Raw genomic sequence first — 24762 nt, 5'->3', positions numbered from 1 at the left:
GGGGGTTATATCACCCACCAACGCCTCCTCCTTGGGCACGCCACTGAGCACATCGATACTTCAATTTCGTAATTTACGAAACCACTATACAAAATTGAATATGTTAGAACACCACCATTCCAATTGATTCAAAATTACTCAGGATATGATTTTTATCCCTTCCCACCCCCCACCCCCAAAATCGGGAACTTTAAAAATCGAGTTTCGCATCTGATAAGATTGATAAAATATTTTGAAACTTGGCAGTGTCATCTAACGGCGAAACTCAAACATTGAAATCCAATATGGTGGAACAGACGATATGTATGTGTGGAAAGTAGTAAATTTGTGCTTCAGTGTTTGTTGCTTTATAAGTAGTGTTTCTTGATATTAGAGTTTTGATACCTCGCGTACCTTGTAAAAGGATCAGGGCACATTAAAATGATAGTTCTGGAACCCCTACAGGTATGTATAGTTTCGAATATAGTGTAACGTACGCTTACTTCTTGGTTTGCGACAAGTTTACACAAAAATTAATTTAGTGAAAATAGTGCACAATAAAAGGAAAATTATATGTGTTTTTTGTGTACCAGACTTACTATTGGATGAAAAAGATTTTCTAAACGCTAGTAAATTCTAGGACTTTTATTTCCTTTCCCGGAAGCCATAAATGACGACGATCTATTCTTTGAAGTGATTATTGATGCTAGATTTGTTAAGAGGATATTTGTGTCATTAATAATATACTTGCATTACTGCTGTTTGTTAGACTAGTTTCTGCAGATATAATTCTGCGTAAAATTAAGTTACTGGAAAAATAGGTTATCACTTGAAGTAAATTCCTTGCGACGTTAAATTGTAGTAATTGATATTAATTTTTGAATACGCCAATCTGTAGGCCTGCCTACCTTGGTTGAAGAACTAGCATCTGCTGTGGGAAACTAACAGCATTTCAATAATAATGCACCTGATTTTATTTTTTCATTGTGAACCGATATCTAATTAATCTGAATGGGGCCAATCGGTGTTTTGAAATTGTCATCAATGATTGTGCCATAAAGCTATATGCTCTAATGGAATATTTTTTTACTGTTCGTAATTCGATGCTAAATAATGTTGATTTCATTATAGCTGCTGTAGTTTTCCATTGTATGTACCCATATTTAGTAAATGTCACACACATGATGTAGAACTTAATGAAACTTACGAAACATTTTTCCACACCTAGTCATGTTTAACTGAAAAGGATTGATTGTTTAACATTTTGATTTGGTAGGTTTTTGAATAATTATGCATCCAACACAGTGTATAGATGAGTGTGAGGTGATAAAAGAGAAAAAATTGGGAACGAGTTTACAATACCGGACCACTCTCCAATGTCTATGAAATGTCGCCTACTCACTAATTGTGAACTCCTAAACACGAATCTGCATGTAATAATTGTCGGTCAAGTATGGAAATCGAGAAAAAAATTAAATAAACTATGTTTTCTTAACGTAACGTAACCCTACCATAAGAACAATAGCTCCACGGAAGATGCCATTTTCCCAACATGAAGAAATCAACAGGCAAGACAAGGTATAGTTCTCGTAGCTAAAATATTAATTTTTCTTTGTATTTATGCTAATGGAACCTAACCTAACAGGCCTAACCTAACCTCGTAGGCATTCCTCGTCTTACGTCAGCAAGGTTGTTGTGCATAAAGGAAGACCATTAACGAATTGCGAAAGAAAGATGGTTCCGAATTGCTGTGTATGGACAATCAGCATGGTAAATCGCAAGGTTATTTTACAATTTCTAGACGTAAATGTACAATTTTAACAAGCGACCGCCAAATATGAACTACAGTTACGTCATCAGGACACCGAAATTAGTAAGTAGGCGAAATTTTATAGAAATTGGAGAGTGGTCCGGTATTGTAAACTCATGCCAAAAATTGTATCCAATACAGTTTTGAACCTGGCACCCTGATACTTGCTCTCATACACATTTATTGTAATATAATTAAGCATTGTTTCCATATTATATTTATTGTGATCTTCATTTAACCCTTATCCGGGCAACCAGTGTCTATCAGACACTGTTGATTACATTTTTTTGTCACATACTTCAAACAATACTTCCTGGGAACATGATATCTTTTGACTTTGTTTGTTTCTTTCTTTTTTCATTTGACAATATTTGACTTTGTTTGATAAAGTAGGTCAGGTGTAAAAAAATATTTTCCATTTCACTTAACGTAAACGGGCAAGCAGTGTCTGTTGGACACAGTGTACAAACAAACGTTGTAATATTATCTGAAAAATGTTTTAACAAATGTTTAATCAAAAATAAAGGGTACTACTTTCGTATAGGTGTGACACCTATATATAATTTATTTTGCACTTTTTTACATTGCTAACATACTATTCTGCATTGCGGAACATTTCTTTAGGTGAAATAATGAATTTCTAACTTAAATAAGGTCTTCTTTCTTACATTTACGAGTACTTACTGTTATTCGTTATTTCGATTTTGTAACACACATTATGGTGATAGCGTACTGGTTCATCATGGGTTGTGCGAGTGTTTTGTCGATTTATGCAGTGTTGCAACCTTGTTCACCGAAAAATACCTACTTTTGTGCCCGTATTTGAAATTATGCTAAAATGTTTATTTCTTACATTTATGAGTACTTACTGTTATTCGTTATTTCGATTATGTAACACACATTATGGCGGTAGCGTACTGATGTTGTGCGAGTGTTTTGTCGTTTTATGCAGTGTTGCAACCTTGTTCACCAAAAAATACCTACTTTCGAGCCTGGATTTGAAATTATGCTAATACCTCGCAAACCATTGACGTTAGCTTCACAAACCATTGACGTTAGCCCCACAAACCATTTCCCGTTAGGTTAGGCAAGCATAGTTTAAATTTTTTTTAAAAAATACTAGACACGTCATGTTATAGTGAAAAAACTGCGAGGTTTGAAACACTGACTATGGGGTTTACGTCATCTAACACACAGAACATTGTGCTCTCGTGCAGAAAGCAAATGGCGGCAGCGCTACTGAAAATTATTTGCGTAAGTACTTTCTCCTGTAAAAAATAAGAAATCAGTCACACATAAAAATATTATTAGCGATAAAATAGAAAAAAATGAAAAATATATGAGCAAATAAAACAACTTCTTCACACTCCCTTCCAGCCTAACATGTTTCATATACTATGCTGCAAAAATTACAACAACATACAATTACGATGATGATGAATACAAGAATTATGGACATAACAATGATGATTAGATTAAATATCATGTTAATCGGTTGTTTCCACATCGATGACACATAAAAATCTCGCATTAGAAAAGCAAGATCCATTTACAACAATGGAGTTTCCGACAGACACTGATTGCCCGGACACATTACAAAAATAGCTTACCCGGATAAGGGTTAAAATGAAATAGTCATTAACAGTGTAAAAATTATTTTCCCTGAAAACAAATTGTATTAAGTGTAATAAGGAGCATAATGGCACTTAAAAACCATTTGAGGCAATATGATCCATAATTTTCTGCATACTACATTATTCTGTTTTTTTTTTTTCTTTAAATGCTAGAAATTGAGTTGCCAAAAGTATTCCTTGAAAACCTGTAAATATGCTTATAACACACAAAAAAATAAAATACATAATTAAATTATTTTGACATGTTTAAGAGAAGAAAAACTTGCGAAGGATGATAAAATGAAAAGTTCACCCTGTGATATAACTAAAGTAAGTGTTAGCTTTGCAAATAATTAAATAGCATGAATGTTTCTCACATTTACCTTCAAGTAAAATCAAAGAATTAAAAACATTTTTCAACTTAAAGTTACTGAAAGGAAATATGTGTGTTTGTGTATCTTAATACTTCAAAATATAAAATTGGGCATTTTCTTGTGTTTATGAGAGAAATGTAAAATATCACTTTGAGGCCATATGATTTTCACACAAGCTCAGATTGAATAAAAATGTATAAAGTTTTGATATTCTGTTCTTTCTTTCTTTATTATTCAACTTTGAATAGATGAAGTTTTTGATCAATATATCTGTAAGATGCACAATAGGTTTTTCTTCAAGTCTAGGTATTATTCTTTTTTGTGGCAGTGTCTTTCTTCATTGCATAGATTTTCAGATATACAATTATGTTTTCAATGACCTGAATAAATAGAAATTACTACAATAAGTTGCTAAAAATATAAGAAAACAAACATTGGATTGCAATGCTAAATCCCAATATACTGTCGTCAACTTCTGTGACACATTGTACCTGTTTTTTACTTCGAAGAATTTGACATTTGATGTACCTTCCATGTAGAGCCAATTATTTACTGGGTGGGTATTTGCAGTGGAAATGTCATGGAGTATGGGAACATGATAAGCTTTGGCTTGAATTGGAACGTTTCACCTATGGTGGCGTGTAATTGTATTACACCAGTATTGTATAACATATACCATGTGTTCAATTTTCCACCGATATAAAAAAATGTAAATTAATAAGCGGGACATTCCACGAAAAGTGGCCCACTCCATGTTAATAACTAAATGAATTAACATGGAAATTATTATTGTTTTTAATTGCATTAAGGTTTAGATGTTTGTGAATGCATCTAATTTACACATTTTACCAATAAAAGTTACTAGCATCTTCAGCCTATGTGCTTCACCGACAAATGAAGTCAAAATTTGCTAAATTTTTAAAGCGTCACACGTAACACACTTTTGTTAATATTTTTCATGCATACAGCCTATGCCTTCACATTCATTTTTTTTATTTGCTAGCAGACACCACAAGGAACTTCATAATTTCATAAAATTGTTCATTATGAATATTTTAATCCAAGTTCATGTCTAGATTCTTAACTTTTGTGTGTAAAATGTCACACACGTAATGCTGGAATGCCCCAAGGGTAGACAGCAACATATTTCCAAATTTTAAGTGTACTTAAGGTAATTTCACTTTGTACACACAGTCACCCAGCCATGATACTGGGAATTGAGTGGTTTTTTTTGTGCCACAGGGGGAGTGAATTTATTTTCATCAGTTCGTAAAATAAGTATGTGTGTGAAGCACTGAGAATAAAGTGGTGTAATCCAACTGTTCGAGATACTTGATGTCAAATGACCTGAGACAACAATAAATTGGTTCAATGGTTCTGCAAAGCACTACATAAAATGTCTTGTGAAACATCATTGTGTCAAACCTATTTAGCTGGTATTTAATTTTTGCACTTACGCCACTTATATTCTGAGCACCCTCTTTAATTCTTGTACCCATTTCTTATAGATTAGAGGAATTATTTTTAAACCTAGATTTGAAACATAGCACAAATATATGAATGAATGAAATATATAGCACAAGCACAGCTTCTTATTTTCAATTAACTTTTATTCACCTAAAGAAAAATTTAACTATATTTTCTGATATATGATCTTAAATTTTAATATTCATATAAATGTATCATACATGTTCAGTAATGAAAACATGACCATAGGAATTAGTAGGGTAAATTGAAATTAGAGTAATTGAGGCAAATCTCCAGATTATTATTTTGTGTGTGCTCATTTCACAAAACCTGGAGTAATTATGATATTGTTCAAAGAAGACACATGCAAGTATTGCTATGCCAACATACAATTTAAATTCAAAGCTGCATCTTTGGCTTTCCATGCTCTACAGCTGACTTACCAAACAATTACTATCAATTCTCCACAAAAGTGTGTACACGATGGTTGACAGTGACAGTGATGAAATTAAGTTTATGTCAGTTCTTCATTTTATCCCTGTAAATATACCACTGTAAGATAAAAAAATAAGTGCTACAAAAGATTTTCATTGAAAAATGAAAGCATTTTTGTAGTTTTGATTGTACAGTCATGGAAAAAAATACTCCCTCCTTAAGACTACTGATATTAAGGCTCTATGGGGTGGGGAGTATTTTTGTCTTATTATCTTTGTAATATACATTCTTGATTCTCACCTTTCATATAATTACACAAGTAAAATAATTTCTTTTTTTGTTATGTTTCAGGCTGCTATCTGGCATTGTTTGAATCACTATGCATACCTGGATGCAATTTTTCTGGCAGAACGGCTCTGTGCAGAAGGTAACAGAAAATTGGGCAAATTATCATAATTTGTGTGTTTTTCAGCAGTTTTTTTTTTTTAACGATAGTGTTTGAAATTTTTTTTCTGTTCTCAATGTGTAGAAATTATTTAGTTTAATGGTGTGCTACGTGCTTCATAAAATCATGATGTATATTTAAGAGACTTGAACTAATTTTTAAATTTTATGGGGGTCATAAATCGGTTCAAGAGCCTCAATGGTCCAATTGGTGGAGCATCTGGCTGCCACATGGAAGACCTAGGTTCAATTTCCCAGGGTGGGTAACTTCAGTGGGAATTATTCTTACAATGTTCATGCATAAAGGAACTTGGGGACTCATCAATTGTTTTTATTTTTTTACTATGATAAATAGTGAACAATGCGCAATGTTTTGATCCATGATCTTACATTACCTCAGTTCTCAATACAATAATGCTATATTATGTGAAAAATTTTGTTTAGTGACTTTGTGTTCCATGTAGAGCCTTGGGATTAGCTGGGCGGATGCTCCATGGTTTAACATGGTGACAATGAGAGAGCTGCAGGGATGATACCCTCATGCATCCCCCTTCACTTTGAGCACTGACAGTAAGTCAAATGATATAATTCAGTGTAAAATTTCATGCATATACACAGATAAACAGCTCATATACTCGTGAAAAAAAAAAACAACTGTTTGATTTGTTGTTTTAAATCCACTTTATACACTGAAGGCTAATCGGGACTGGACGTACAGTTTAAAGGGGGATTCGAACCACTATGCCATGTGCCTGCACTGGGTATCAAACCAGGGGCCGCTTGATTACAATGCCAAAGGGCCTTAAATTAACCAGATTGTGTTATTCTAGATTTCCTCTCTTGTAATCAAGGGGTCCCAGGTTCGATACCCGGTGGAGACACATAGTGGTTCGGATTCCACTTTAAACTGTAGGTCCAGTCCGTACTTACTTACAATTTGTACATTGATACATCTGTATCGATTCAGCCCTACAAGTAATACATAATTATAGTAAAATTTAGTAATATATGCATCAATTCTAGTATGAATCAAACACAGCCCAAAAATTGCAACAAGAAAGTGGTTAATGTCAATAGCCACTTACTGCAGTAGTTTTCTGCATGAAAGTAGTACAAATTTGTCCCCTTTTCCTAGAGTGTTTCATCTTCAATTTCTACTGCCATTGTTAAAAACCTACTTTTAGTGCACTACTACAAAAATGTTGATCTTTCTAGAAACAGTAAATTTCCCTGACTTATTGGAATATTTATTTATAAATATTCCACAGCAATTATATGTTATATCACATTTCTACCAGCTTTCCTTAAAAATATTTGATGTTGCAGTTTATGTACAGAAAGGCTAATCAAGACCGAGCCTACAGTTCAAAGGGCAATCCGAACCACTGTGCCATGTGCTTCCACAATGTATTGAACCCGGGACCCCTTGATTACATGGCATCTAGGTTACCACTATGTCATTGTGGAGGCCTTTCAAAAATGTAGGAGAATTACATATGAGATAATCGACAAAATAAATTTTAAAAAAAATTAAATGGAAATATGGAGGTAGATCCACATGCTCCTGATCTTGGCCAATTTTCGAGGTAGTGTGTTCAGCAAATCCCCCTCGTATGGGTACTTTTTTTATTAGAGGTTGGTTGTACCCTGTGGGTACTTTACTACAAGGACAAGGCCAGAAATACTTTCACCTTAGCACATGCAGCATGGGTCTCTTATTTTACAAATGCTGTATAGGTCTCACTTATCACACCCAATTGTGTTCCTTTGTCAACTGATGCCACGATAAATGTTCTCATTGTTAGGTTAGGCTTACTAGCTTTAGTTCTCTTAGCACAAGTAATGACTTTTTTGTTGTTGTTGTGAAGCCTTGGACAATGTATTTGTGGTAAGAGAACTAAATCTAACAGCGAAGGTATTCCATACTGACGTCGGTTGATGAAGGAGCTCACTCAGGTGTGCGACTAGTGGAAACCATGCCCCACTGACTGTATTATGCACTCCACCCCCCTTAGAAAATCCTGGGCATGCCACAGGAGTGTTTAAATGATTCTTGTTGCCATTATTGTTTACATACACACGGCGGTACATGTTTTCATGTGTTCAGTACCAAAGCACGTTATTTCTTTGTGAAACAGTTCAAATGCCAGACACTAGATGTCAGCATATTCTGGTAATGCTTTTCTTTGCTCCACATTCAGCAGCTACGAGAATATTTGAAATCGATTGCAGTCACTTTCCGTTAGTTACCCACATTGAAGAAAATCGACTGTAATGAAAGAGTTATATTTATACAATGCTATTTCTTATATTACATGAAATTAATTTTTATGAAATATTATAAGAAGGGACCAGTGGAATAAGGCAAACTACCATTGTCTTGCTTATATATTTTTCTCTCTTCTGCAGTTGATTCAGATGAAACCTTGTTTCTCCTGGCCACCTGTTACTATAGATCTGGTAAACCAGGCCAGGCTTACTCAGTCCTGAGCAAGAAAGGAACGCGCTCGCCACAGTGTAAATATTTGATGGCCAAATGTTGCTTAGATCTCCAGAAGTAAGTACCTGTTTATGGTGAATTTTAATTTGTTTTAATTATCTTGAAAATAAACACCATTTTTTTTAACGTAAATTTCAAGTAAGTTATTGCTGCATTGGTTATGGTTTTAGAGGAAATTATTGATAGTGAAGTAAAGCTTATCAACAATTTATTGGCTTACCTCAGATATTAAGCAATGTCCTTGCTCCTCAATGGCTTAAAAGACTAAATGGTTACATCAACCTATTTTTATGACTACAACATAGTTTTCAGAATTGAATACAAATATGTGTAGAGCCACATATTTATAGTGCATAAAAGATCAAGATTTTGTTGCAAAAACTGGCCACATTTCATGACCAAGAGCATTTTGGTGTTAAAATGGTAAATAGATTTTAAAACTATACTTGTTACACAAACTAAACTTTTCCCTTCTAATAGTGCATTTATGTCATTGTCAGAGTATTAACTTTATTCCTGTGTAAGGGAGTCTGTTTTTGCTGCTTCAGATAGTTACAGCAGAATTAATCAATTTCCCATGATTTGCATAACTCTCAGTATAATTATGACTTGAGAAGGTGTCGTACATAAACTCTAAATTTCTTTTTTTAATTTAATTTTGCATCATTTTGTGTCAAATCATGGTAGGAAAACTAGCTTCACGCTTGTCAAAAACATGAACAATGAACGTTACGTTGTGGTGTTGTTCATATTTCCATGGAGAACAAAATATACGTGCCTCTAATTATATGTATCGAGTTTATTTATTGTAAATTACTTTTGTCTTCTTTAAACAGATTAGCAGAAGCAGAGTCAGTTATAACAGGAGGTGATGTAACGAAGTGTCGGAATCTTGAAGACATAGTGAATGAGTTTGGGGACTTAGCATGTTTCGCCCTGCAGCTTCTTGCCAAAATTTGTTCTCAGACAGAAAGACTTGGACGTGCAGCAGAGGCATATCGTAAATCATTAAAACTGAATCCATTTCTGTGGTATTCGTTTGAGGACCTTTGTAATTTGGGTGAAAAACCTGATCCGGCACGCACATTTCAGGTTACACACTTGGAAAATTTTAATATGTGCCATGGCACAAATCCTGTAGTGAACTTTGTAAATAATCAAAATACCGAAAATGTTTCAACTTGGAATTTAAATGTAACCAGTGAGTCAACTGTCAACACTATCAATAGGTGAGTATTTTCACATTTTGATTTTTTTTCTTTTTAACTTCTGAAGAAAGTTACTGTGATGTGCATATTGAACAGATATGAAGTGACAATGTAATGTGTTTTTTTGTTTTATCAACTCTAGTTACTTACCTTCATTTCACACCCTCTGCTATAAAAAAAATTAGTAAAATAATTTCTCTAAAAGTATTTGAGTTTTCCATGGTAATTTTCATAACTGGAATGATTTTTTTCCCAATACAGATATAAAATTACCAATAATATAAACCGATACAGTATTTGTTAGATTTAAAACTGCGATTTCCATATGTATATATTTCCTCATTAAATGTATGAAACTTAGTGACTTGTAAATTTAGTACTGATGCATTTATGCAGTTATAGGAGTGATGTGGCAATACAGAAAAATTACTTTTTGTGCAGTAGCTCAGTGGTATTCAATCTGTGAGATGTGCCTGCTTGCGGAGGCACGGAGAACATCTGGAAAAATATTTATTTTCTCCTGAAATTCCAATTTATTCTTAAAATAAATATGAATATCTTGATTTTCAACAGAAACTATGCACAATTGAGTTCTTTTTCGTACGACCTTCTGCGAACAGTTCTGGAAATAACACATGACTCAATCAGAATGGCTGTCTTCAAAAGGAAGTTGCTGCTTTGGAAGAGATAGATTGAAAATGAGAACATTGGTGATTGCTTTTTTGCATTGAACGTGTTGATAGAAAAACAGAACTACAATTAAAATCGATAATTTCCACAGGACTCCCAGCACAACTGAATCAGGGATTCAATCAAAGGCCATCCAACAAATTTTACCACAGCAGATAAGATTATTGGTCATTCCGCAAACAACACAATGGCAACTATTTTTTTTTCTTTGAAGCTTGGGAGGAATGAGTAGAGTTAGGAAGGCTTTGCGTGTTCTGCGACTTCTTATGTGTGAAACTGGATTTTCAGCTATGGTGATGATAAAGTCCAAATGCAGATCAAGAGTAAACATCCAGAGTGAGATGAACCTTGTTATTTTGAAATATGTACCCAGATTCAATACACTGTGTGATGCCAAGGAGGATCTTGTTTGTAATTAACATCTATCATCCAGGTTTAGTGACTGTATTTACCCATTTTCCTCATGAATATTGCATCGCTGAGTAAACTGATACCAGGTTATGAACATTAAAAAGTGTACATCACCTGTATTAATCACACATGTTTTTATTACTTGTATGTGTACCAATGTTGATGAACACATTAACAGACTTGGTGGCAGTCTTTCATTGAGGGGAGGTGCATGCAGATTTTGGCAACTGAGGGGAGCCGCCACAGCAAAAAGTTTGAGAACCCCTGCACTAGCTGGTAACATGCCATTTTAGATGCAAGTTAATTAAATTTTACCATTTCCCTGATGAGGATTAATGGTTTCTTAGTCTACAAGTTGAATCGACGAAAACTACCGCACTATAAGGCACATTTGCAAATTTATTTTATTGTGTTGAGTGTATTAACGTGGGCAATTGTGAAGAAAACATACATGTTCTGATTCACTTCTGTACTAATGTATTATATTTCCAGCACACCTATTCAGCAGTTGAACTGTTTGAACTTTCAAAATGTTCCGTCAAATATAAGAAGTACACCAGAAGATAGCCCAATACTTACTTCTCAATCATCGTGTAACTCAGGACCTACGCACCATTCTGTGTCCGGACGAGGGAAGCCATACAGATTCCGCATTGTGTTTGGAGGTCACAGCAATGTCAGTCCACTAACGCCAAGGCAAGTTGATTTATGTCTTTAGCATATATATATACATATGCAGTGCTAGGTAAATACAGGGTGTCCGGTTGCGATGGAACCTTGAAAATTTTCACCTCGTGTCTGAATTTTCAAATACAGTTCTAATAATTCAAGTTCACTTGTGGATATTTCCATTATCTTTCTTTTTTAAAAGTAAATAGTACGGTATTAGTTTTTCATGTTTGTATGTTTTTTGTGTCAAGTGTATCATAAAATCAGAATAATTAACATTCCATTGTAAATTTTTGCACTTTTGCTTTCCAAATTTTAAAATCTGTAATGATAATGGTGAGAGTCGGCCATGTATTAGAATGTATTGCATAGTTATTTATATTGTTACCAGTAGAGCCTTGTTTAGGAAGGCCGCTCTAACCCAAGAATTAATTACTTTTAATCCAATCTTGTATTTAATAATAAACAAAATGTTTTAAAGTCACTAGTTCAAGACGTGTAGCTTTATCTCAGTTGGATTTGGGGCTTACCCCATATTTAAAAAAATGCAGGTTCCTGAATTATTTTTAGTTTTGTCTACCCCTGTATGTATGTTTGTTTGTGTGTGTTTGAGAGAGGTGGGGGGGGGGGGGGTGATTGACTTTAAAAAGCTTGAATGATCCAAATTTTCAAACTCACCAGCAGGGCTCGAGAAATTCTGGTCACCAGCTCGCCATGGCGACTAAAAATTTCAGCCTGGCGATGGTGATCTTTTTCTGTAATATGTACGAAATTTTGATGATTCTAAGTTCAAATTGCAGTACAGCGTTAGTTAGCAAATTATTTTTTTTTTTATCAATGTTGTGTACATTCCATAAGAGTCCGTAACAATTTCTTAACCTTTGTCCCCCAACACCCCATTTCCTGCTTTCTCTAATTTAGCGATATTTGAATACGTACTGTGATACTCAGCATCTCATACAGTGTGTTTCAAAAGTCGCACAACCCAAACTTTGGAAATGTATATAATGAAACCGTAAGAAATATTTACACTGGGTTTTCTGCATTATAAAGCCTCATCCATTGAGATATTTTTCAATGCTTAAAATTATCAGTTCGCTCCGTACAGAAAATTATATAAATTAATAATTGACGGAAAGCAGCATTCAATTTTTTCCAGAAATGAACTTCTGAGTAAAAAAAATTTGTAAGAAATTATCGAAGGGTCATAATTAGGCATTTGATAACTGATGCCATGTCAGTCTGTCATTTGCGACCAATATTGGTCATGTGCAACATTTGATGAATATTTGACTGGTGATTTTATGGGTTGAGTGAAAAGTGCCATTTTTGGGTCATATCTTCGTATATGGCAATACTAGCAGGTCGAAATATTTCCAACAGTCGCATGCAACATGTGTCTAAGTATTGGCTATACATTTACGTGAAAAATCGTATATCAAGATTTTGTGCCGAAATTGGACTCTTGAGAGAATCCTAGGCTGCCCCTGGTTCCTTGAATTCTCTTCGCTCACTTTCGCCACTACTGTGCCTGTTTTTTTAATTGATTCAGCATGGCATATTCATTGGAACAGTGCTTGTGCATTGCTGAATAGTATTTTACGAGGGTCACTATTTATATTTTGAGCTTAACAATGAAAAAACAGGAATTTGGCATTGAAAACTGCTTTATTGTTTTTCGAAGTATTCTCCTTTATGGTCAATACACTTTTGCATTCGTTCGAACCATTTGTCAAAGCAGTTTTTCCAATCTTCTTGAGACACCTCCATAATATGGTTTTTGAACGCATCAACGGCATCTCCCGCCGACGAAAATCATTGTCCACGCAATTTATTCTTGACATTCGGGAACAAGAAGAAGTCATTGGGTGCCAAATCAGGAATGTACGGCGGATGATGACCCATCAATTCGATTTTTTGACTGTTCATAAAGTCGGTTGTTAGACGAAATGTGTGACAGCTGGCATTGTCTTGATGAAGAATGATCCGACGGCATTTGTTTGTTTTCCGTATTTGACCGAAGACCTCTGGCAAACAAATTGTTGTGTACCATTCAGAGTTGACCGTTCCATGTTCCTCTAAAGGCACAGTTGCCACATGACCAGTTTTCCCGAAAAAACAGGCGACCATTTGTTTCGATGTGCTTCGAGCGCGAACAACTTTTGTTGGATTGGGTTCATCTTGAAACACCCATACAGTCAACTGCTGTTTACGTTCCGGCTCATATGCATATATCCATGATTCGTCACCTGTTACAATCTTATATACGTCTTTTGAAGCACCACGATTGTATTTATTGAGCATTTGTTTGCACCAATTGACGCGAGCGTCTTTTTGAGTTTTTGTCAAATTGTGTGGGATCCAACGAGAACATACCTTTCTCACAGCTAAATGATCATGTAATATTTTATGTATGCTGGTGGAACTAATGCCTATGGTTGCCTCAATCTCACAGTATGTCACATGACGATCTTGCAGAATTAGGTTTTGCACAGCATCAATGTTTTCTTGAACAACAACTGATTTTGGACGACCTTTGCAAATCTCGTCGGTGAGCGAATGGCGGCCACGATTAAATTCGTTATACCAACGTTTCACAGTGGCAAAGGATGGGGCTTTATCGCCAAATGTGGAAGTAAGTTGATCGATGCACTCTTGTTTTGATAATCCACGTCGAAAATCATAAAAAATCATCGCATGAAAATGTTCACGAGTTAATTCCATTTTATTGTTGTCGCGCAATCTCCAAGGCAACATAAACAACACAAATGAAGCTATTGACAAAACATTTGAAGTACGTTATGGTCAATAATGCCAGACGATTCCGTGCAAACGTCAAATCGTGCCTAACTTCAATCAGTGTTGCCAAGGCTCAAAATATAAATAGTGGCCCTCGTACTACTCATTCTTACACTCCTGTGCAAGAAGTTTTCCAATAAAAATCCCTGCTTGTGCTGTACCTCATAAAGCTGTTTTACAACCTGTCAAACACCAACAAATGATCCCACAAATTGTTTAAGAGTTGGTATTTATTGTTGAGAATCAGTTCTCAGATATTTTCATCAAATTAACAATGTTTTTTAACATAATGTAATTGCTTTTATTTAGATAAATGCTAACATAAATATATGAACCCAGTGATAGCCTACAGGATTAGTTTAGTGCAGAAAACCGGATGTAAATATCTCTTACGATTTCCATGATATACGTCTTCAAAGTTTGGATTGCATGACTTTTGAAACATACTGTAGAATGCACAATTGCTAGTAGGTGGTTTCCTGGCACCTGATTTTCAGAGCTGGCACCTAGCTTTGAAGAAAATTTTTCGAGCACTGCTCACCAGCGATTTATACTGGTTCTACCTCTCACACAATTCCTTGGTTCGATACCTGGTGGAGGCGCAAGTGGTTCAGATCCCAGTTTAAACTGTAGGTCCAGTTCCAATTAGCCTTCCTGTATATAAAGTGGACTTTAAAACCGAAACTCAAACCTCTCACACAATTTGAATAATGCAGTTTTTTTATGACATAATAGTTGGTGCATAGTCCCTAAGACTTTTGAGATGTATTTATTATGGCTGAATGGATGCCGATGTATCATTATTGGCTAATTGCAGTGTTATGTGAAAGTATCTGTTAGAATTTATTGACTGATTTGAACCAATACATTTCCAATATTTTGATATTTTGCATGCTTTGCTGCCCAACATGTTTGCAGAATAGAATTATACTGGAAATTATTCAAAATTGAAAGTTTTCGTTTATTTTGAAAAGAGTGGATTTTTTGATTATGTAACACACACAGGAGATGTATTACGTAGAAATTTTAGTGAAAGGCTCGACCAGGACTCAAACTGGGTATCAGGCATGACATGCCAGTGATCTACCAACTGAACTATTGAGCCAGCCCTGATTTTTTTTTTTTTACAGTAAGATAATTTACTAGGGTCATTGGGAAAGTAAAGAACGTTCGGCATAGAAAGATATTTGTTTATAATATTGCAGAAACAAAATATGCATGTTTTGCCACATAGTTTTAGCTGCTTCTCCACATTGTCTTTGACATTGAATCACTTGTACCTCAGCACGAGTTTAACTATCCCCTCCTCATACCATGTTGCTGCCTGGCAATTAAACCAGTCCATGATAGCATCCTGTAGTTCCTCATCACCTGCAAAGCATTTACCAGCAAGGTGCTATCTCATCTTTGGAAGAAGAACTAAAAGCGAGAAGCTGCATTGATTCTCTTGAATGTCATGGTCCACCTTTTGTTTCAGTGCATCCGTGATGACAGGGTTGTCCTGATCACTCCATGTCATGAACAGCTGTTCACCCATTCTTAAACATTCCGGACACTTGCCATGTTCATAACACCTTAGACATAGATTGCATCAAGTCTCCGATGAATGCCACCGAGTTTATCAATAATTTCCGCCTGCAAAAAACAAATCATGCCACACACCTTAGTGGGATTTGCAATCTGCATGCTCATTGTTACAGCTTGTTACACTCACCATGTTAACAGGTTGGCAGCACCAGCTGCACCAGGCAAATTCCTACACCACGCTGATCACAGCAAATGAATGACAGGCTGCAAAGAAACAGTTATGAGACCTGTATGGGTAAATGTTCTTTACTTTCCAAATAACCTGCATACATTGCTATGCTGAAGAAACTAGACACTGTTGATGTTGCAGCTCTGTCAGAGGGAGAATTCACACCGAAGAGACACGAGAGTTTCACACTGAAGAGAGATGCAACACGAGACACGAGAGTTTCACATCGAAGAGCAGGGTTGGCATGGTTAAAACAAAAGTGTTTTAAATGTTTAAAAAACATGGCTTCACAAATGTTTAAAACAGTTAAAACAAAGTGATTTAAACATGTTTTTTTCAGACCTTGTTTAAAGCACATTTTGATACTTGGTGTTTGATAGTTTGTGGTTATTTGTCTGTTTTATAACTATGCCTTTCATTCAATGCATGTTATTCTGTTTATTGAGTATAGAAATATGTTCAGTGGCTGAAAATGTATATTGAATTAACAAAGAAACATATCGTGATGAATACCCATGGGTCACGTTTATAACACCTGGCTAATTTTTGTTACAGGTGTTTAAAATATTTTAAAAATTGAATACTACATGAATGAAACCATTTTGTTTCTCACTTAACACACTGCAAAATGTGCACATTGATGATAATGTCAGTCGCATTCACGATAAAATATATTAAAAAACAAAAAAGAAAAGACAGAGTAGCTACCACGTAGACTCAGTGAGTCTGGCAACTGTGGATTAGTTGAAGCTTCTCGAACAGTCTACATGCGAGATTTATTACTAAAATATATGTGTATTTTAAGAAGTTAGTCAAATATTTACTTTATAATAGGAACAGAGTCCATCTTTGGATGATTAACAGGTTCTTTATTAATCATTATGTTTTAAATGTTCTATTTGTCTAAAACATGTTTCTTTCGGTTCTTGTTTAATACATTTAAAACATGTTCAAACCAGAAAAAACTGTTTGCTTTGCTTCTTTTAAAAAAAAGAAAAAAATTTGTCAACCCTGCCGAAGAGACAAGATGCACGCGACATGCAGCAAGCAACACTTGTTTCTTTGCTCAGTTTGCATGATGATGCCGGTATAATTGCATTAATCAGTTTATTAGTCACCCCAAAGAAAGTAATAAGATACATTGTTACATCTAAATCGCATTGTAAAATTTGTGCAAGTTATTGAAACTCGGGAGAGGCATGTTGTGCATGAAAAAACAGATATAATATGCACTGACATCTAACTGTATATGCTAGACTTTCCAGCTTGGATAAAGCGAATACCTAAATACTAGAGAAATGGTTCTCAATCTTCTTGAAACCATGTCCCGATATTTTTTTAAAGTCAATGGCCTTAGCCCAATAATTTTCTTCGTAAATACATTTACGACAATAAAGATTTTATGCATGACTTAACATGTATCTATGATATATAAGTAATAATAGTTTGATTACGTGTGTGGAATTGTTGACAAATATAAAAATATGAATGACGAAGTGGTAACGTCGTCTCCTTGTAATTAAGTGATGCTCGGTTCGATAACCGTGGAGGTACATTGTGGCGCGGGTCCCACTTTCAACTTTAGGTCGAGTCCTGATAAGTATATTTGTGCATAAAATGGACTTAAGAAATGAAGATTCACAACTCAAATATGATATTTGGATTTTGATAGTTGTCAACAATTTTCAGCAGAACCTTTTGCAGCTCAGTATAGTTGATACGGGGTCACAGTCTCGGGTCGCGGCCGGCGGTTGAGAAACATTGCACTAGATTACTTGACCATGTTGACTGATCTATTTTGTACTAAAGTGCCTCCATATGCTGGCTTTTTCAAATAAAAACAGTCACGTTGTAAATGGCGAAAACAGTGCCTTTATACACGATGTTGAAGGCAAATTACAGCCCATAACTGCCTCAAAAAACTTGATAAAGCGAAAAGAACATTGTGTTTATATCTTAAACCATTGTACATATTGATACTTTATTATATCAAGGCCTCCAGTTGGGCTCTCTTCTAAAGTCTAAATAAAGCTCGTTGGAGTGAAGCATTCACTGCACAAACGTGAACAACAAACTGAAGCGATACGATGCACGATATTGAGAAAACGGCACAGTCCGAGAGACACGTAAGTGACATGTGACATGTACATCTTGCCGTGTCTCTTCGGTTCGAACGGTTGCATTGATTACTTTTTTGACCCCCCCCCCCCTCTCTCTCTCTCTCTCACTACTGAGGGTTTGCTTCCAAGCGACACGTCTCACATGTCGCTTGTCTCTTCGGTGTGAATTCTCCCAGAGACAGTTCCACACAGGTAAAAATTGAGTAAACGAAAAATCAGATGAAGCCAGTGTGACTTGATAGCTAAGTTGATATAGCAGTGGCACAGTATGCTAGAAAGCTGAGTTTGAGTCCTGGACGAACCTGCATTTTTGGCTGAAATATGCACATAGTACATAACAGGTGTTTTGATACTCTGATGAAGAATGATTGAATATTAAAAATAGAAAAATCCATATAATTGGAGTGAAATACTTGTGACACTAATTTTTAGAAAAATGAACGACTTTTAATTGGTACAAGTTTCAAGCACTGTTATCAGTATTGTGGTCTCCTCAGCCCTAATTTATTTATTATGCACACACTCATCCTATTTTTATTATTTAATTTTCAGCTTTGGTGTTCTACCCACGGATGTGTCTAGTCCAGGTGAAGTTTCTCAACATTCCTTAGTCTTTCTATCGCCAGCCCCTGCTGTACCACCAACCACTTTAATGGAAGCCAATGACCAGAAGAGCTTAGCAAAGAGAGTGAGCAGTATCAGGGAACATGTAGGGGTAACAAGGAATTTTTTAATTATTATTTTCATTGAAATTAGTCTGCATGCTAATTGATAGAGTAGCATGTGGTGTGTGTGTGTGTGTTTTGTCCAAGAGTGGTCTTTTGCCATGCTTCCCTGCAAATTTCGTGCATCCAGTATCAATTGGGCTGATGCTAGATCTGATTATGTGGAAATTAATTCTGTAAGACGCTTTTCTTATACATTTTTATTATTTTTCACCTCCGCAAAAATAAAAATAATATAAATTATTTCATCTCTCTCCAACAATCATTTCTCTTGCTAAGATTTTTTTTTTTTATTCTCACCTGAAAAGTTCCCATCCCCATAGGTCCTTTTTGCTAAAAGTTAAATGTCAGTTCCTGTAATGTGTACCAGTTCCACAATTGAGGGGTCTAGTGAGAGAGGGAGCTATGCCACTTTGACAAGAAATGGAAATAAATTGAGTTTTCTAAAGCATTGCGTTGAGTCATAATTTGTATAACAATGGGTAATTTTTTTTTCTGAACATATTGTTAGGTAAATTATTCAAAAGGAAAAATATGAATTTCAGTATAAATACCATTTATTATGAACATGTATGGTATATTGTAGTATACTCATTTGGAAAAATCAATCTAGCACATCAAATACTTTGAACAAGGCTTAAATACTATTGCTTGAGTGTAAATCATGTTCACAGCGTTACATATGATCTACATAAAGACAGCTTCATATGTCTTCTGGAGGATCTTCACTGTCCATTGTTTCTGTGGATTTTAGTTTTTGGTAAACGCCATGAAGAACTGGAGGAATATAAGGCATTATTTCCATGAGATCTTTTAACTTCAGGGCTGATATTAAATCTAGCACCGGTTACTGCAACACAACCTCTGCCACGCCTATTGCAGACACCATCAGTAAGTGGCATAGCTCCTTCTCTCACTTAAAATGCTGACGTATTCAAGAACTCAGAAAATCTGCTGCAGAACAAGCGGGAGCTATGCCACATGGTTGTAGTTCAGATGATAGATGATAGATGACAGATGGTAGGAGAAGACTGAAAATGGCAAAAAATAAAATTTTCAAGATTTGTGGCATAGCTCCCTCTCTCACTAGACCCCTCAATTATGCACTGAAAGTAATTTTATATACAGTGCAACCTCGATCTTACATTTTTCAGGGAACCAAGCTGAAAAAAATTAAAATGCAGGAAAATGTAAAATTGAGGAAATTTTTATAACATTTTGCTGTGTTGTGGACCATCATGATTGAATGTATAATGATGGAAAATTTGAACCTGGGTTCAACTTTATAATTATTATTTTATACTTTTGAGGAAGTTTTGCATTCAATGGGGAAACTAAAGTTCCCTGTGTATGTAAACATAAGTGTTTCTTTCTCTTCTGCTAACGTCCACCTCTTCATGTGTGCTGGGAATGTAAATGTTTGTACTTAATGTCAGAATAATTTTTTTCTTGCGATGTGCATGAGTGATATAGTACTCGGAGCATATGATTTATATTGTCCTCCTTCGTGGCCATGTAGTCGTGTGCTTTGGACTTCGACTGCGGGATGGCATGGGTTAGAGTCTGCCTGGGTTCAGTCTCTGGGTTCTCAACCTGTGTATAGGACCGGTGGCAACCCACCATCGTGAGGAAATTGTGAAGCTACGAGCGAGTAGCATAACCTGGTCTTGAAGATCTATAATGGTGGGGCATTCGACATGCTGACCCCACGTCACCCCATTACTGGTTGAAGATCTCCAAACCTCTAGGTAGGATTGTGGGAGGGAGACCTGTCTAGGCCCTTCAAGGGCTGTCAAGCCACAGGTTATTATGATTTATATTATTCCTTATCTATTTTCAGCAATTAATATGTCGAAAGGACACTCCTCTTCAGCCGGGTAAAGCAGTTTTTAGCCAGTCTGGGAATACAAGTAATTCAGCCAATATTGTTTCAACACAAACCCCATCCCCACCGCCTGCTGCACTTCAAGTTAGCCAAAATGTGAGAAGAAGCTCGAGACTTTTTAGCAACAGTTACTCCGTCAAGGTAAGTGGTAATAGTTTGTACCTGAGTGTTGATAAATAAAATAACTTAAATAGTACTTAAAGTTTCCAGTGTTCATTTTACTTCATACTGACATTTAGAAAATGTAATTTCTTTCTGAGTTCTACATAAAATATTTACAGAATGTTCAATCGAAGGTTGGGTTTGAACATTGTTAGGTATCTATCTGTTAAGACCCTATTATTGAAGGTTATTGTTAGGGATGTGACGAAACGGAAAATTTACTGATGCCGATATTTAACCGATTTCGATCCATAAGATTATTCAACAGAAATGGGATGTTATTTTCAGCATGACAAAAATAAATTTGCTATGTACATTTCTATATTCTCAAGAGATGCAAAGGTACATTTATATCTAAAAAAAATAGTGGTAATGTGAACCTTTAAGAAGAACATAGATTCTAAAGAGATTTGACTTTAGTACACAAGCAGTTCTTTGAAATGCAAAATGAATTCCTGTTCTTAATGTTGTACGTTTAAAGCTGGCAGATTCAACTTCAGAAACACTAGTTTTTGAAGCACTTCCGGAAGTAACTTACTTCTTCTCTTATCACAAATCTGCCCAGCAACACTGAGTACTGATGCAGCAGGTATGTCCAAGTATTTTCTCACCACTTGCTTCAGGTTTGGATACTCACTTTTGAATTTCCAATTTCCAGTACGACAGCTGATCCTGGTTCACATGGATTAGTTGGTTCAGCAATGTTCTGTTTTATTTCTGATTTTGAGGTAGGTTGATCCTCTGAACGAGAGTGTGCAAAAAATTTATTACAAAAACTCTACAAATGATGAAGATAAAAAAGGTAAAGTGCTCCCCTGTGCATAGCACCATGCCATGAAGGCATGTAGGGGGTGCGGGGGTAACGCCCCACACTTTCTTGATCCGGTCATGAGTGATGAAGAATCTAAACCTATTTTTCAATAAATCTTACAAAATTAAAATATAAAACTTATTAGAATGTAAACTCTAATATTATTATCTGTACCGGTTTAAATATCGGATTTAAGCCAATGCCGATATGCCTGTTTCTGACGATTTTCTTACATCTGTAATCAGCTTCGGCACATCCCTAGTTGTTGTTATTTGTTGGGCTAAGCAGATACCGATTAATATCAATGCTTTAAAATTTTAACAATTAAAAATTGTTCATAATATCAATTACAGGAGTTATCCAGAAAATAAGTTCTGTTTGCCAATTAAAAAACAAAGATGTAGTGGAACAACAAACTCTTTTCAGACACTTATCATAAGGAGACACCATGTTTTGTATGCCCTTATCATAGAACGATGCTGCCTGTCATGAAAACCAAGTGGTAACAGCGTGTTGGAAAACAGTGGAGAAAATGCTCTGAGAGTGCTGACAGTGTAAATTGTCTGTTCTCTGTAATCTTCCACTGCACGGAGAAAGTTGTCAGCCAAAACAGATAATCACCCACTGCATTCCTCGTCATGCACATTGTTCCATCCTTTGTTATACTGTCGCACCCATCTCTGTACGATTGAGGCACTGATCTGTTTCCCATACACCCCACCAATCTGATGGTGAATTTCATTTGCTGATACATTGTGCGCATTCAAATATTGGATCACAGACCACACTTCACACGTGGTGGTCATTTCACTTTTCTTGAACATTATCACAACCCACTGTGAAGCATCTGTTCTATTGTCTTTCTCCTACTTATGGTTGTTCCTTGCACAAATTGCCAACGGAACCTACTTTATGGACATATGATATTAATTTTTTGGCTTTCAAGAATAATAGCCCTATACTGCTTTTAGTTTTTCTTAAAGTATGTGTGTAATTCCTTTTTATGTTTCAGGAAAATAACAAAAGTCCAAATAGGAACAAGTTCACAGCTCCGAAGTCACCATCTCGGAAAACAAAATCACGTCTTTCAAAATCGAATATCAGCAAATCTGCTTTTAATGAGCTAAATGAGAAAAACAGAAGTGAAAAGGAAAAATCAGAAACAATAACTTCGGAGAGTAAATTAATCTCGAACAACAATGCAACACTTCAGAATGTTTCTCAACAAGCACTTTTGCTACAAAAACAATCAGCAGGTATGTTGACTAGTGTTTGTGCAGAAATGTATAAACTATTATTAAAATATATTGTTCCGTCATTTGTTAGTATTGGAAGTGAAGAATTGCAGTTTCTCTTACTGATTTCTTTTTATCCCAACACTTTCAAGGGTTGAATATTTTTTTAAAAAATATTATCTTGTCAATACTTTTTTCCAAATTAGGTTCCAGTTTGGTTATGCTGATACAAAGCTGATCTGGTGTGAGTTATTGCCATTGAATATTTCTCCTATGTTATGAAATACATTGTCTTCATGAGGTTCTATGTTCATTTCGTGGCAAGGGCACAGAAATATGGTGTAATGTATTGGTTATGTAACAATGATACAGTTTTTTTAAAAAAGTTGTGGAAACATTTAGTGGGAATGTTCATTATTGAAGAAGATTTATGACCTGCTGCCTTTTGGGTTCTTTTTCAGAGGGACTGATGTGTCTTCTGCGTGAAATTGGAATGGCATACCTGTACCTTTCTCAGTACAATTGTTCGAAAGCGATAGAATGTCTAAATAATTTGCCTCCGCAGCAGTATAACACAGGTTGGGTCCTGTCGCTACTTGGAAAAGCATACTATGAGTTAACAGATTATCAGCAGTCTGTGAGGTAAGTTTTCTTGTATTTTGCTGCCAGTGTTCATATGTATGTCTTATGTGCACTGTGTGTGTACTGAGGTAACATCACAGGATACAGTGTGAGATGAATAGAGCCTGGATTTGCATGTAATTACTGGAGCCCGGATGTTCAGGCACTGAAAAGTATTAAAAATGGCAGGCAAAAAGGCAGTCAAGTTTCAGAAAGAGGCAGTGAAAATTGAAGAGGACTTAAATTATTCTTAAAGCTTTAAAAATGTATTTACAAATTAACCTAAAATTAATAAACTGCTGTTATTCAGCTGCTGTTACGTAGGGTAAACAATTCGGATTTCACTTTCAATATTTACAATGCCCAGCAAAATGGTTCCTTTTTAAAATCTAATTTAGTTGCTTTTCATTCGCACATGACGGATGCCTACATCAATAAAAATGTGCTTGCTGCACAACAAAAGCAAACACAACTCTCGTCTATGGAAATCCAGATCATCTTCCCAAGTAGTTCAGCACGAATATGGTCAACAACGCTATTGTAACACACGCAGGGTGGCGACAGACCTGGAAAACCTGGAAAACCGGGAAAAGTCAGGGAATTTGAGGTGTCAAAAAAAGTCAGGGAAATGTCAGGGAATTTCGTCTTCATTGATTTTTTTTATTTTTTTTATTTAAAGATATCGTTATGGAACTCTGCACGGGAACAGGAAATCTCGTTCGCAAGTTTCGGCCTCAACTTTTAGGCCCCTTTTATGCACAACACAACCACGGCGCCATAAACCAGTGATGGCAGGAGGAGAGAGAGAGAGATTTCTCTCGGCGGGAATTTTAAATTCGAACACTCTTTGGAGGAAAATTGTTATAACTCGGGCACTATGGGAGCAATCTACTTCGGATAACTCTTGTTTTGCAGCTAGAACATCAGAGCATGCAATCGTGCACAATTGAGAACGCCGGACCGAGGAAGGGGGCTTGAGGGCACGACCCCCCTAATTTCAATGGAAAAAATCTGTAGTTTGCCCCTTCTTGCCTCGCTATTTTGGGGA

General features: G+C 35.7%; 1 protein-coding gene across 2 annotated transcripts in view; it reads left to right on the top strand.

Annotated features, from left to right (window-relative positions):
* The first annotated feature begins 272 nt into the window (after positions 1 to 272).
* The window catches only part of Cdc27 (cell division cycle protein 27), a 57894-nt gene continuing 33404 nt past the window's right edge, over positions 273 to 24762 (top strand). The window contains exons 1-9 of one of the 2 annotated variants that reach the window (XM_083129435.1): positions 273 to 444; positions 6030 to 6105; positions 8532 to 8679; positions 9459 to 9851; positions 11424 to 11627; positions 18828 to 18984; positions 20841 to 21026; positions 22871 to 23114; positions 23555 to 23735. In XM_083129435.1, coding sequence (XP_082985561.1) covers positions 421 to 444; positions 6030 to 6105; positions 8532 to 8679; positions 9459 to 9851; positions 11424 to 11627; positions 18828 to 18984; positions 20841 to 21026; positions 22871 to 23114; positions 23555 to 23735 — 1613 coding nt within the window. In that variant the 5' untranslated portion in view covers positions 273 to 420. Of the gene's footprint in view, positions 445 to 6029; positions 6106 to 8531; positions 8680 to 9458; positions 9852 to 11423; positions 11628 to 18827; positions 18991 to 20840; positions 21027 to 22870; positions 23115 to 23554; positions 23736 to 24762 lie in introns of both variants that reach the window. The other variant, XM_083129434.1, reaches the window with a different exon arrangement.

This window comes from Lepisma saccharinum, chromosome 1 (genome assembly GCF_977018435.1).
Source record: "Lepisma saccharinum chromosome 1, izLepSacc3.1, whole genome shotgun sequence".
NCBI lineage: Eukaryota > Metazoa > Arthropoda > Insecta > Zygentoma > Lepismatidae > Lepisma > Lepisma saccharinum.
The sequence above is the reverse complement of the archived record's forward strand: the minus strand, read 5'-3'. Positions and strand labels throughout refer to the sequence as shown.